Source organism: Trachypithecus francoisi, unplaced genomic scaffold (genome assembly GCF_009764315.1).
Source record: "Trachypithecus francoisi isolate TF-2019V2 unplaced genomic scaffold, Tfra_2.0 Lachesis_group11, whole genome shotgun sequence".
In the NCBI taxonomy this organism is placed as follows: domain Eukaryota; kingdom Metazoa; phylum Chordata; class Mammalia; order Primates; family Cercopithecidae; genus Trachypithecus; species Trachypithecus francoisi.
The window spans coordinates 28,016,216-28,029,683 of record NW_022681456.1 but is presented as its reverse complement, the minus strand read 5'-3'; the positions used below and the strand labels follow the sequence as shown (position 1 = coordinate 28,029,683).

Sequence of the window (13,468 nt, the reverse complement as noted above, 5' to 3'; positions counted from 1 at the left end):
TTGCCCAGGCTGGAGTGCGATGGTGCAATCTCGGCTCACTGCAACCTCTGCTTTCCAGGCTCAAGAGATTCTCCTGCCTCAGCCTCCTGAGTAGCTGGGATTACAGGTGCCCACCACCACACCTGGCTAATTTTTTGTATTTTTAGTAGAGATGGGGTTTCACCATGTTGGCTAGGCTGGTCTCAAACTCCTGACCTCAGGTGATCCACCCACCATGGCCTCCCAAAATGCTGGGATTACAGGTGTGAGTCACCACGCCTGGCCTGCTTGTTTTTAATTAGATTTTACCATTTTCAAACTCATGGCCAGGAAATTTCATATCCCCTGGGCCCACCAACAGCAGCACTGGCCATAAAACTCTAATAGCAACTTAATAAGAATGCTAGTTTATCGTTTTTAGGAAGACAAACTCCTCAGTGCTCTGAAAGCAGCTGAGCAAAGTCATAAGCTGAAAGGTATTTCTATCATTTTCATCCACAGCGCTTAGGACACAAAAAGCACTAGAGAAATACTTACATACTGGTGGTGAACAAACAAGAATCAAGGTGCACAGAGGCAGATCTACTCAAGGGATTTTCATTACTGTGCCCAGCACAGTGGGAATTTAAAATACTATGTTAGCAATAATTGGATCACTACTTCAAAATATAACCCATTAGGCAGAGAATGGAGAGTAAAGTTTCAGGAATGCCTTTGAGGTGGTATCAAAGCACTTCACCAAATACAGCTCACTAAGGCTCATTATTTCCCTGCAAATAAACTGCAATTCCTCCTTTTCTTTTTCTAACTTATTTCAGATAAGAGAATAGTAACTGACCCCAAAGCACCCTCAAAAAACTAGAATAAGAATCTATGCATTGGGATCATTACCTCCCACCATACATGATCTACCCCGACTCTGCTCCAAAACTCTGATGCACTTCGTAGCAATGCATGCTTATCCCGCTTTGCCCAGGTCTTCCGGGCTAAAAACACCAGGACTAATGTACTATCTTCAGTACCAATGCTTATCCATAGAAGAGCTACAGTGCAATAATGAATAAGGAAACCGTATCATCACGTTTAAAAAAGCTCTCAGTGAAAGAAAAACAACACAGAATTCGTACAGTGCATAATTTGTTAGAAGAGCTCTTTGAACTTGTAAAAGTTCATAACCACAGTATGAAATATATCAGGACCTGAACAAAGGTTTTCTCAAACAATATTTATCAATAATATGCATACAGATTGTCGCTTTTTCCTATTTTAGTGTATTCCATTTGTAAACAAAAATTGTGGTTGTGACCCACTGGATTTCATAATCTACTAATGGATGTCAACCAGTAGGTTAGAAACACTGATTTAGGAGAATGAGAAGGGATATAACTGGATTGTGGCTAGTTTTTTCAAAAATACTACTGATGTCCATTTAGCCAAATCCTGTTTACTGCTTTTAATACTCTTAGGGATAAAAACAAACTGGAAGAAAAGAGGTAAAAAGGGAAAGAGAGGGCTTGCATGAATGTCCTCCACAAAGAAGGCAGAAAGAAAACTAAAATTACCACTTCCTCTATACTACCTGTGTGCCAGACGCTGTGCTGGGCACTAAACATCTGTGACTTCATTTAATTCTTTTAGCAACTCTGCGAGGTAGATTCCACGGTTCCATTAACTTCATGTTACAGATGATGAAACTGAGGCTCATCAAAGTTAAGAAACGTGTTCAACCTCCCACTGTAGGAATGTGGCAGGGCTGGGATGTAAACCCAGGTCAGCAGCACTGAGGTCACCAGCAGGATGGCTCTCATCAGCGAGTGCGCTCTTTGGTCCACAGCCTACAGCCCTGACGGGAGGCAGGACACGGCAGACTGGAGCTGGATGCTACTACCACGCCCCCGCCCGCAATACCTGAGTACATCACAAGTGTCCTTTGTCCTTATACCGTGGACATGCGACTGTGATGACCATTAGAACTGACAGGAAAACTCTGGTCTTCCCTTTCTAATTTAACTTGGCAGTGATCAGCTCTATATATAATAAATAGAACCAGCTACCTTGGACACTGGCTATCCACATTTACTACACTATGTCTACTCAAACTTTGGTTTGGAACAACAGGGATATTCTGAGACATAAAGAAGGAATGAGACCAAGAATAAAGCAAAGGCACACTAGTAGCTCAAAATCCCACAGTATGGTCAGAAAGACACTGGTATATCTCACTTATAAAGATAACAGCAATCACTTATGGGGTTACTATGGCATGCCAGCATGGAGACACTTTACAAATGTTATTTATTCTTCCTAACAACTCAACTAAATAGCTATCTTTATTTTTATTTCACATACCTCCAAACATAACCTCAGAGAGATTGAGTAACTTGCCAAAGGTAACAGCAGATTCAGGAGTTGAATTCCATCCATTTTCTATTGCCCAACACTCTTAAGGGTATACTCGGCCAGAGAAACAAAACCAAGCACCCTATGCATACCGCCTCAGCTCCCTATCACTCCTTTACCTTAAAGAAACTGGGTATTACTTAATAAAACACTCCTAGACATTCTCAAGAATAGTGTGTAATTGTGTAATGGCCCAATTTTAACACCACTAACTATTAAGAACATTTTAAGGTTATAAACAAAGTTCTTACCGCCATAATTTGGTGGAGGAAGAGAATGTCCTAGTGAAAAGAACCAAGACTCTGGGAGGCCTAGACAGAAAATTGGTTGAGCCCAGGAGTTCAAGACCACCCTGGGCAACATAGCAAGACTCTTTCTCTACAAAAAATTTTAAAATTAGCTTTGTGTGGTGATGCGTGCCTGTAGTCCTTGCTACTCAGAGGCTGAGGTGGGAGGATCGCTTGAGCCCAGGAGGCTAAGGCTGTAGTGAGCCGCCATCATGCCACTGCACCCCAGTCTGGGCAACAGAGCAAGACCCTGTCTCAAAAAAAAAAAAAAAAACAAAAAAACAACAAAAAAAAAACCAAGTCTGTTGAAAGGAAAAATAGGTTATAAACAAAAAGAGGAACTGAGAACCATCCCACTAACCCGACCACCACTGGCTTTCGCAGGACACCATGAACCACACGGTCCAAACCTTCTTCTCTCCTGTCAACAGTAACCAGCCTCCTAACTATGAGTTGCTCAAGGAGGAGCAGGAGGTGGCTGTGCTGGGGGCGCCCCACAACCCTGCTCCCCCGACGTCCACCGTGATCCACATCCGCAGCGAGACCTCCGTGCCCGACCATGTCGTCTGGTCCCTGTTCAACACTCTCTTCATGAACCCCCGCTGCCTGGGCTTCATAGCATTCGCCTACTCCGTGAAGTCTAGGAACAGGAAGATGGTTGGCGACCCGACTGGGGCCCAGGCCTATGCCTCCACCGCCAAGTGCCTGAACATCTGGGCCCTGATTTTGGGCATCCTCATGACCATTCTGCTCATTGTCATCCCAGTATTGATCTACCAAGCCCATCGATAGATCAGGAGACATCATTCAGGCCAGCAGCTCCGCCCATAACCTGTGTCCCACGTGCTCCACCTTCCTTCCATTCCTCGCCCTGCCCCCGGAGCCGAGTCCTGTATCAGCCCTTTATCCTCACACACTTTTCTACAATGGCATTCAATAAAGTGCACATGTTTCTGGTGCTGCTGCGAAAAAAAAAGAGGAACAGCACAAAACATCTCCACAATGAAGACACACAAAACCACCAAGTTACGCTTTGAGATACCTTGTTTGAGGAAAGAAAGCCCTGATTTGGTTGGAGGGTGCTGTTCCCAGCTGGGCCACTCAACTGCATAACCTCAGAATTACATCTTTCATTTCTTTGTTTCAGTTACGCCAATCGCAAAAGAAACAGAACACAAAGTGAGCAAGCAACAGTGTTGTTGTCTTCACCTTATCTCAAAAGTGTACTACTTACAGGACAAGAAAATAAGCCCCTGAAGAATAAGCTGCAGGAGCTCAAAGCTGCATTTGTGTTCCTATCGCAGCAGGATTCACACTGTACTGGAACTGTTGCCTCATGATCTGTCTCTGGAACAAACTGTGAACCAGTCAAGGGTAGGCACTCTTATTTGTCATCACATTCCCAACAGCCAGTAGTGCCAGGCAGGGAGCAGAGGCTTCTAAACAGCAATAGAAGCAGATGTCTTAATCCCTAAAATGTTCTGCTTCCCATATATGAGAGGTAAGCAGAAATAATGCATGTGTATGCACACAGACTAGTTTTACAATGCATCGTGCAGCACTGCAAACTAAAAAGGAGTCCATGAATAGATGTGTCTAAGGTCAGTTAACTGCTATTCAGCTCTTCCTGGGTCACTCAGTTCAATTACAAAAGCTTTGGTGTTCATTTAATTAATCCTGTGCAATCACATTACTGAAGCAACTCTCAAAATTACTCTTCATAAAACTAGAAGAAACACACAATAGATGGTTTATTAGGTCTTTTCCTTTTAGTGAAACATTTTAGGTTACTGATGACAGAAAAGTCCGGTGCTAGATAACTGGGCTAACTTGAACCATATCCCTAGTACAGGCAAGCTGCCTGGGTTCCAGTCCTGGCTTTGTCACTTTATGGTGTATAATTGTAAGTAAATTACTTCTCTGCTTCTTAGTTATTTAAATAGAGAACGTACTTCAAGGCTGCTGGGAGGATTAAGTGAGTTAATGTATGTAAAGCGTTTAGAAGAGTCCCTGGCACATATAATCCATGAGACGGGCATTTGCTATTGCTTTTATGCTTTGCACATAAAATGACGGGGATGGATTAGATTCCTTCCAGTTCCAAGTCTATGAGTCACCTTGAGAGTAAACCTACGTTAGACACAGGTCACATACAAGAGAGTAGTACATAAATATGCTCTGATGATCATTAAATACCTTCTTAAAGTCAGTTTCCATTCTGTACAACAGCATCATCAAGAGCCCTCCTAAGGGTGACAGCCAAGTCTCAAAAGCAATGACAAATAAACTTCCTATATTAAAAGGAACATATTAAATAAGAGTGATAATGTCTCTAAACCTCCTCTGCCACATACAAGTTCCAAGTTATACACCATGTAGATATGACACAATGTTAACTCTAAAGTACTTTGAAGATCACCTGCTCCCCGCCCCGCCCCCCCCCACTCCCACCCCCGGCCCCCGTCTCTCATTCTGTAGATGTTCTGCAGATGAGTAAACTCAGCCAGCCACAGGGTGGAGACGAAGAGACTCACCACATCACATCCTAAGTGAGCGTGAGAGCCAGAATTAGAACCCAGGTCTCTCCTGACTTGGTCCACAGTCCTGTCTACTTCCTCACAGCTGGGAAAATCCTTTAAGCCACTCAGAAACAGTGTATACTCCTTTATGGAAGAGCTGGAAATTAAGAATGTGATCTGTTTGTGAGGACAACATCAAGAATCAGTATAACCTCTGTAACCTGGCTTAGGCATCACCATGTAGGTTAGAAAAGCAGGATATTTCTGTGCACCTCAGTTCCCACAAGTGCAAGGCAGACAGAGATCCTTGTTCAAAGTGATCATTTAAGATCTCACATTGCTATCTTCAGATTCCACACAACAGGTATGAGCATGGACGAAATACCTTCTACCAAGGGCTTTAGCCTGATAAAAATGCCAGGAGACTACAGCTATATAAAAAAGAGGGCCTTGAAAAAGTCAGTCCAACGGATGCAAACTTACCAAAAACAAAAACAAATCACAGCTTGCTTCCAGATCCTTACTTATCTATACTAGGAGGATCACAAGAAATGAACAAAAGACACCTATGCATACAGTCTTTTGGACTTATTCTGAACTGTTGATGTAGGTAAATCCATACAAGGATCATGCTGGGAGGTATTATTCACTCAGAAGAAAAAGGGAAGGAAGCCCAAAAGAAAGGGGAAAGCGTGAAACGAAAACAGGTTAATCTCATTCTAAGTTTTCAAGAGTTGAGACACTAGGAAATAAAGGCACTTATTTAAATAAACCTGGGATGCGGAACCAGGAGTGTAGGTCTGAAGCTGGGGAAATGTTAAAGGAGAACAAAAGACCCCTGGGGAAAGGTGTGCTGGATTATGAACTAATGTCATTCTGCACTCATTTGCTATATTTACACACCAGTTTTCATCGGCAGAGCTCAAAGGACTTGACTCTCATCTCGAGTGTGCTAATGAAGTTCCCTTGTGCGACAAATGGGGCAGGTATTGTATTTTTCTCTTCACTATTGGGAAACCTGTGCCAAGAGGAGGCCTGGTACCGCCAGGAAAGAGATCCAGGCTCTCTGCCTCTCATTCTGGCTGGCACAGGTCTCATCACATCATTAGGAGTAGCAGTAATAGGACTGACTCATTTTCTGTACCAGACGTTGTCTGCTGACAACTTTACAGGTGTTTCTCACTGACTTCTCTCAACAACCTATGAAGCAGGCACAATTATTATTTCTATTTTACAGACGACAAAACTAAGGCACAATAAGGTGGTTTTCCTGAGGCACTCAGCTACTAAATGGAGTCAAAGTTTAGATCTCGCAGCCTCTCAGTTGCAGCTGAGTTTGGAGACGGGTCACGACATCAGGACTCCGGCCGCGGGGCGCTCTCCCGGTTCCCCAGCTCTGCCCCGGCTCAGGACTCAGGTCCCGGCCCGCTCCCTCCTTAGCCCGAGAGAACCCGGGGGGAGGCGCCGCGAGCGGGCCGGGCACACTACCGCGGCTGCCCGGCCGGGGGCGCGGCCTCCACCCCGGGGCTGGAGGGGCCTCCTCGGCCTTACCCCTTAGGGCGAGGGGCACCGGAGCGGCGGGAGGTACCTGGGGACTGTCCTGCAACGCCTCCTCTAGCAGGAGCTTGTCCACGGCGGGCATGGTGCGGTGCGGCTCAGCCGAGGGCTGGGTTGGCAGGACAGAGGGCAGGAGATGCGGCGGCCGACAGTGCTCCCGGGCTCTGGGCTCGGGCGACGCGGCGGACACTCCGTGCCCGCGGCGGCCCCGCGTGTCCACGCCTGGCCAGTGGCCGCCCACGCCTGCCCGCCAGCCCTCCTCCAGGCCCTCCTCCCGACCCAGCCCCCGGCCGAACGGGATCAACAGGAAGTGTGGCGAGCGCAAGGCCGGGGAAACCGGAAGTGTGGTGAGCTCGGGTCCGGGCACCGGAAATGTGGCTCCCGCGCTTCCGCCTGCGCTCGGCGGCTGGCGGGGAGCTGCGGTCTCTGGATGAGCTCTGTGGTGAGCTCAGTTACGACGCTGAGGGAACCCTTCGGGTGTTTGTGTTCTGTGCAGAAGGCCCTTCAAGTCAGTGCATATGAAGTCCAAAAGAGGAACTCGAGGGTGGGAAGATAAGGTTTTATCTGCTTGTGGCTACCCAGAAAGCCTTTTGAGTCAAAGGAGCGAACAATTTTTTTTCTTTTAATGGAAGGAAAAACCCACACTTCCCACACCACTTTTTCTAGATAAACTTCGACGCCCGTGAAACAGCTCTGAGAGCAAAAAGGTCACCTCTCCTATGGGAACAAAGAAAAGAGGAGAAAAGCTGGATAACTGACTCGTCTGTGATAATCAGAAATAACCACTATGGAAACCGCAGCTATTTGATGTGGTTATAATTAGGTCTCGTCCTCCTGGTTTATGTTTTGTCATTTTGGAGAATTTCATAATCAAATGTTTAGAATTGGAAGGGCTAGATAATCTAGATTTCAGTGTTGTCATTTAGAGATGAGAAAATGGGACCCAGAGAAATAAGTGATCTGCTCAGGGTCAGTTAGTAAACGCTAGAGGAAGAAGAGAAGGAAGGGAGAGGGATGGAGGAAGACTGGCAAATGGAACTTGACATCTTTTTATACGGAAGGCAAGGGTTTCCGAAGTTCTTTCTTTAGAAGTCAGTAAGACTGGCCGGGCGCGGTGGCTCATGCCTGTAATCCCAGCACTTTGGGAGGCCGAGATGGGTGGATCAGGAGGTCAGGAGTTCAAGACCAGTCTGGCAAAGATGCTGAAACCCCGTCTCTACTAAAAATACAAAAAATAGCCGGACGTGGTGGCAGGCATCTGTAATCTCAGCTACTCGGGAGGCTGAGGCAGGAGAATCACTTGAACCGGGGTGGCAGAGGTTGCAGTGAGCCAAGATGGCACCACTGCACTCCAGCCTGGGCAACAGAGCAAGACTCCGTCTCAAAAAAAAAAAAAAAAAAGAAATCAGGCAGTATGTATATCACCAAAATCAACAGAGGGGATATGGTAATATACAAATTCTACATTCTGCAGAGACCCCTTAGGTATATCACGACCCAATCTGCATTGCTGACACCTCTGACAGTCTAGTATAGTGGCATGCTGCCTGATCACTTGAAAACTCCAACACTGTTATTCCCTTGGTCTGACCAGTGCCAACCTGACCTGAACCATTTTGTGGCCTCCATCTACCATCTTTTCCTCCACAGATTTCTTTCTTCCCTATTCTTTCTTGCCTCCACCATAGTCTGTCTTCCCTATAGGTGGAATCATGCTCACACCGTATTTCTTCCCTTTCCTCTATTTTATACTAAGTGCCATTCAGTTCATTTTACCTCATCCAGTGTCCCAGACTCTCTTCTCACTGAAATCGTCTTCTTCAAGGCCAGACTCATGCTCTTCCTTCATCCTGATTGCGAGAACAGTACAAGGATAGTATTATACCAAGGGAAATAAATGTGCACATTGTAATTTGAAAATATACACTACAAGAAGTTAGTGCCCTCAGAACCCTTGAAAGGGCTCAGACAGCCCCTTGGGAATCACAGCCTTTTTCATGTACTGCCTCATCTTCTAATGAAAGTTACTTTTCTTCAAATACTAGTATTCAACATTCAAAAGTTGTTTAAGCTATCCCATTACTTTTCTGCATTTTATTGCTACATTATGGGCTAAACATCCTTAGTGGGATTTCTTGGAACTTAAGAACTATTTACAACATTGTTTCTATGGGAAAATGTATCCCAAATTCAAAACAACTAAGTTACAAAACTGGATCTGGAAATACAACACATGCCTAAATGGTTTTAATTTATCTCATTTGTTAATTCATCCAATCATTCATTCATGTATTAAATATAGGCTGCTCAGTGTTAAGCACTGTCTGCCACTTGTTTGATTCTCATTTAAATTCTGAAGGCAAATATCATCTTCTTTGATAATCTGTGAGAAACTACAGAAGAGAAATTTTTATGTCAACATGAACATTTAAAAATGTTTCATTAAAGAGTATATCTGTTCCTATTAAACTATTATGCAGGTGGATTTTAGAAAGCCACCCCACTGTCTCTGAAATCCCTGGTCAGCTGTGAAGTTGGTGACAGGAGGTACAAAGATAGTCTGGAGTTGTCATGACGTCTGGAGAGAGGATGAATTCTATGGAGCTGTAACCTGTGACCCATTAATGGCTAGTGGGGAAAAGGACACAGTGAGATACAAAAAAAGGACCCAGGATGGCCAGGTCAGAGAAGGCCTGGGGCTTCAGGAGTAAGAGAGAAAGATAGGAGTGAAGAAGGCAGCTGTTTTGGGAAGATGCTTAGCAAACTGCATGGTAGGGTACATGCATTGATATTCTTTCCTCTGCCGGTCAAGCCCTTTCTCCTGCCTCTTGTCTGACAAACCCAACCACAATCATCAAATCCCAGTTTAATGTGACTTTTTTGATGAAGTCTTCATTTACTCCTGTCCCTGCAAGCAGAATACATTTTCCTTTCCTTGAGTATGCTTCAGTAGCACTTGCCGAGATAATTCTAGAATCACACTTACCTCTATTTATTTCCACCTCCAACCTTCCAGTTAGAATGAGCAGGAACTTGGTCTTATTTAGTTCTGTAATAGAGTGCCTAGCACAAAAGCAGTTGCTTGATAAATACTTATTAAAATATAATATGTTGGCCGGGCGCGGTGGCTCAAGCCTGTAATCCCAGCACTTTGGGAGGCCGAGACGGGCGGATCACGAGGTCAGGAGATCGAGACCATCCTGGCGAACACAGTGAAACCCCGTCTCTACTAAAAATACAAAAAACTAGCCGGGCGAGGTGGCGGGCGCCTGTAGTCCCAGCTTCTCGGGAGGCTGAGGCAGGAGAATGGCGGGAACCCGGGAGGCGGAGCTTGCAGTGAGCTGAGATCCGGCCACTGCACTCCAGCCTGGGCGACAGAGCGAGACTCCGTCTCAACAACAAAAAAAAAAAAAAAAAAAAAAAAAAAAAAATATATATATATATATATATATATAATATGTTATTATAACTTTTACATGATTGATATTCCAGAGTTTAAAAAGTGTTTTCATGAATCTCATTTCATTTGATAGCACAATGCTGCTTTTGCCATTAATCATTCGCTGGGTAGCACCGACTGTGTGTTAGACTCTTCTCTAGAAGCTGAGGATATAGTCTGAAGCAAAAAGAAGCCCTTGCCCTAATGGAGTTCATATTCTAATAGAGGAAATAATAAGAAATACAAGTTGGTAAGCATACAATAACATTTAGTAAAGGAATAGAGGATCATGGGAAGCAGAAAGGATTCTTTGAGGTGGGCAACTGTTGAGCTGAGAATTGAATCAGGGAAGCCCAGCCGGAAGGAAAGAACAAGTGAGAGGGCCCTGAGGCTTGCTCCTCTTTGAGGAGCCTCAGTTTACTTCCCTATGATATGAGAATGGCATTACCAATCACAAGTTGTTTCCATAGACGCCTGTCTCTATGTCCTGCATTAGTCAAGACTTTTTAAGTGGCAAATCACAGAAACCTAACTCCAATTGGCTTAAAGAAAACATAAAAGTCTGAAAGAGATTGGATTTCTTAGATCACTTATATGCTGATGAGAATGATCCAGTAGAGTGGGGGGGAAAACTAAAGATATGAGAGAGAGGTGACAATTGCAAGAACAAAGTCCTTGAGTAGACAAAAAGGAGTAGAATCCAAATCACAAGTGATAGGTTTGGGAGGCTGAGGCAGGTCGATCTCTTGAGGCCAGGAGTTCAAGACCACCATGGCGAAACCCTGTCTCTCCTGAAAATACAAAAATTAGCCGAGCACGTGGGTGAGCTCCTGTAGTCCCAGCTACTCAGGAGGCTGAGGCATGAGAATCGCTTGAACCCAGGAGGCAGAGGTTGCAGTGAGCTGAGATTGCACCACTGCACTCCAGCTTGGGTGACAGAGTGAGACTCTTTTTTTAAAAAAATGCTAAAAACAAATAACAAGGGATAGGGATGACCTTAGATAGAAACAAACAAGGACAGTACGTTCATAGTGATACAAGAATAGTAGGTTGGTAGATTAAATGGGAGGAATGAAGGCGTTCTATTCTGATTGCGTTTATTTTTCTCAGTGAGATAAGAAGCAAGGCCATCAGCTCAATGCAATAATGGTCAGATGGTATTGAAGGTTTGAGGAGAGAGGAGATGGCATAAAATAGCCATCTTGGGGCACAGGAAGGTGAGGCATAAGTATTAGTATCCCCATTTTATAAACATTACAACCGAGGCTCAAACAAATGATGTGACAGAGCCCAAATTCTAAATGCCAGGGCTCTGCCCACTGCACCCAAAGAGAAGAAGGAAGTCTGCTCAGTAGGAAGCTTCAGAATACCTAAGCCTAAGATTCCTATCCTTTTACCTCCCAGGTGCCTACGTAGTGTCTGACTTATAACAAATGCTTTTCGTTCTTTTCTTTTTTTTCCTTTTCTTTTTTTCTTTCTTTCTTTTTTTTTTTTGAGATGGAGTCTTGCTCTGTCGCCCAGGCTAGAGTGCAGTCGCGCAATCTCAGCTCACTGCAACCTCTGCTGCCTGGGTTCAAGCAATTCTCCTCCCTCAGCCTCCTGAATAGCTGGGATTACAGGCGCCCCCCCACACCATGTCCAGCTAGTTTTTGTATTTTTTGTAGAGATGGGGTTTCAGCATCTTGGCCAGGCTGGTCTTGAACTCCTGACCTCAGGAGCCCAGGAGGTCAAGGCTGCAGTGAGCCGTAATTGTGCCTGGGCAACAGAGCAAGACCGTGTCTCAAAAATAAAAGTTTTAAAAGTGGGTTCTATTATTGAGGATAAAAAAGGAGGAAATATCATTTTGGGGACAATGGTCTCTGTCACAGTTCCCTAGAATGAGTTAGTCAGAAAAGATTCTCTTTAGAATAGGTTTGAGTTAATGGAATAGAAGGGAAAAAATGAAATAGAAAGAAAAAAGAAAGAAGAGAACACAACGATACACAGAGAAAGAAGTTCAAGCAAAGGGTACAGAGAGATGTTCTCAAGTTCTGAAGCCTTTGGCTCAGTTTGTTACCACTCTTGTGACTCCTGGTAGGGATTAAGCCTTGACTTTCCATTCGAACTCATAAAACAAGATAAAGTTTAGGAGAATAATGTCCGAGCCACAAGGTCGCTGACTTTAAACTTCTGCAAAATTAGCAACTTGGTCCTTTGCTATCCATGACTTTCAAAGTGGGACTAGTCAGAGCCTGGGAAACACTCCAGAGAAATCCTGGTCTGGCCCTCATCACTTCTGGTCATTGAGCAAGAAACTCGAGGGAGTAGCGGCATGAATATTCCTAAATTTGAAACCCTGGGTTTATAGAAAAGAGTGCTAAGAATAATTAACAGATTAAGAGGAAAGTATAGCATCGTAGAAGGATCGTCAGCTTTGGAGTTAGCCCTGTGTTCAAGCCCTGGCATTGCAGTTTGCTAGCCATGAGACTTTGTGCAAGTAAAGTAAATGTATTTAAGCTATCTGAACCTCAGTTCACTTCTCTATGATATGAGCATGACAATGCTCAGTATATCCTGCTTCCGTAGGCACCTATCTATGTGTCTGTATCAATCAGGATTTTTTCAGTTCCAAATGACAGATCCTAACTCCAACTAGCTTAAGGAAAACATAAAAAACGGGAAGAGTGGGAGCTGCTAGTGGTGGTGGTGGTGATGGTAGTGGTTGGGTTGTGAGGGGGAGCTGGATTTTTTGGATTGTGTAACCAGGAAGGGCGGATGTGATGGCAGAAACTTCCTGAAACTAGGAAGCCAAAGCCCTTGGACTCTCTCTTCACCACTCATGCAAACACATCTCTCCATGCTGTCTTTATTCTTTAAAATCAAGTCTCAGGGTCGTTAGAACCATATCAGCTGGCAGCTGCAGGCTCCCTTCTGGTCCGAGAGAGATAAGGGACATCTCCTAGCTTTGGCTTCAAAAATCCTGGAGAAGAACTCTGATTACCCTGACTTCAGACACCTATCTGCCAACTTCTTGGACCCCTAGCTGTGACCGTGTGTGTATATGTGTGTGCATACCACCAGGTACATTGCTGGGCCCGGCCTAGGTCAGGGCCACACCCCTGAGGCCAGAGGAGGCAGGGTCTGTTACTAGAAGAAGGGGGATGGGGAGAGGTACTGCACACACCCAAACATGACTCATGTCTACCCCATGTCTACACATGTCTACCGCATGTCCCAGTCCCAGTCAACCCATCCTTCCTCCCTCACATACCCAACTCCCTTCCTCCTAGTCTATATCTCAGTGAAAA

The 13,468-nt window shown here is 44.8% G+C and overlaps 2 protein-coding genes across 6 annotated transcripts in view; one reads left to right on the top strand and one right to left on the bottom strand.

Moving 5' to 3' along the window:
• Positions 1 to 7,073, bottom strand: part of APPL2 (adaptor protein, phosphotyrosine interacting with PH domain and leucine zipper 2) — a 61,794-nt gene extending 54,721 nt beyond the window's left edge. For 2 of the 5 annotated variants that reach the window (XM_033220807.1, XM_033220809.1), the window contains exon 1: positions 6,774 to 7,073. In XM_033220807.1, coding sequence (XP_033076698.1) covers positions 6,774 to 6,827 — 54 coding nt within the window. In that variant the 5' untranslated portion in view covers positions 6,828 to 7,073. Of the gene's footprint in view, positions 1 to 1,558; positions 1,823 to 6,736 lie in introns of all 5 variants that reach the window. The other 3 variants (XM_033220810.1, XM_033220808.1, XM_033220811.1) reach the window with 3 other exon arrangements.
• On the top strand, positions 3,008 to 3,625 carry LOC117089494 (interferon-induced transmembrane protein 3-like). Its single transcript, XM_033220812.1, has one exon. It carries the CDS (start codon positions 3,057 to 3,059, stop codon positions 3,456 to 3,458), a length of 402 nt encoding a protein of 133 aa, XP_033076703.1. The 5' UTR covers positions 3,008 to 3,056; the 3' UTR covers positions 3,459 to 3,625.
• Positions 7,074 to 13,468: the final 6,395 nt, after the last annotated feature.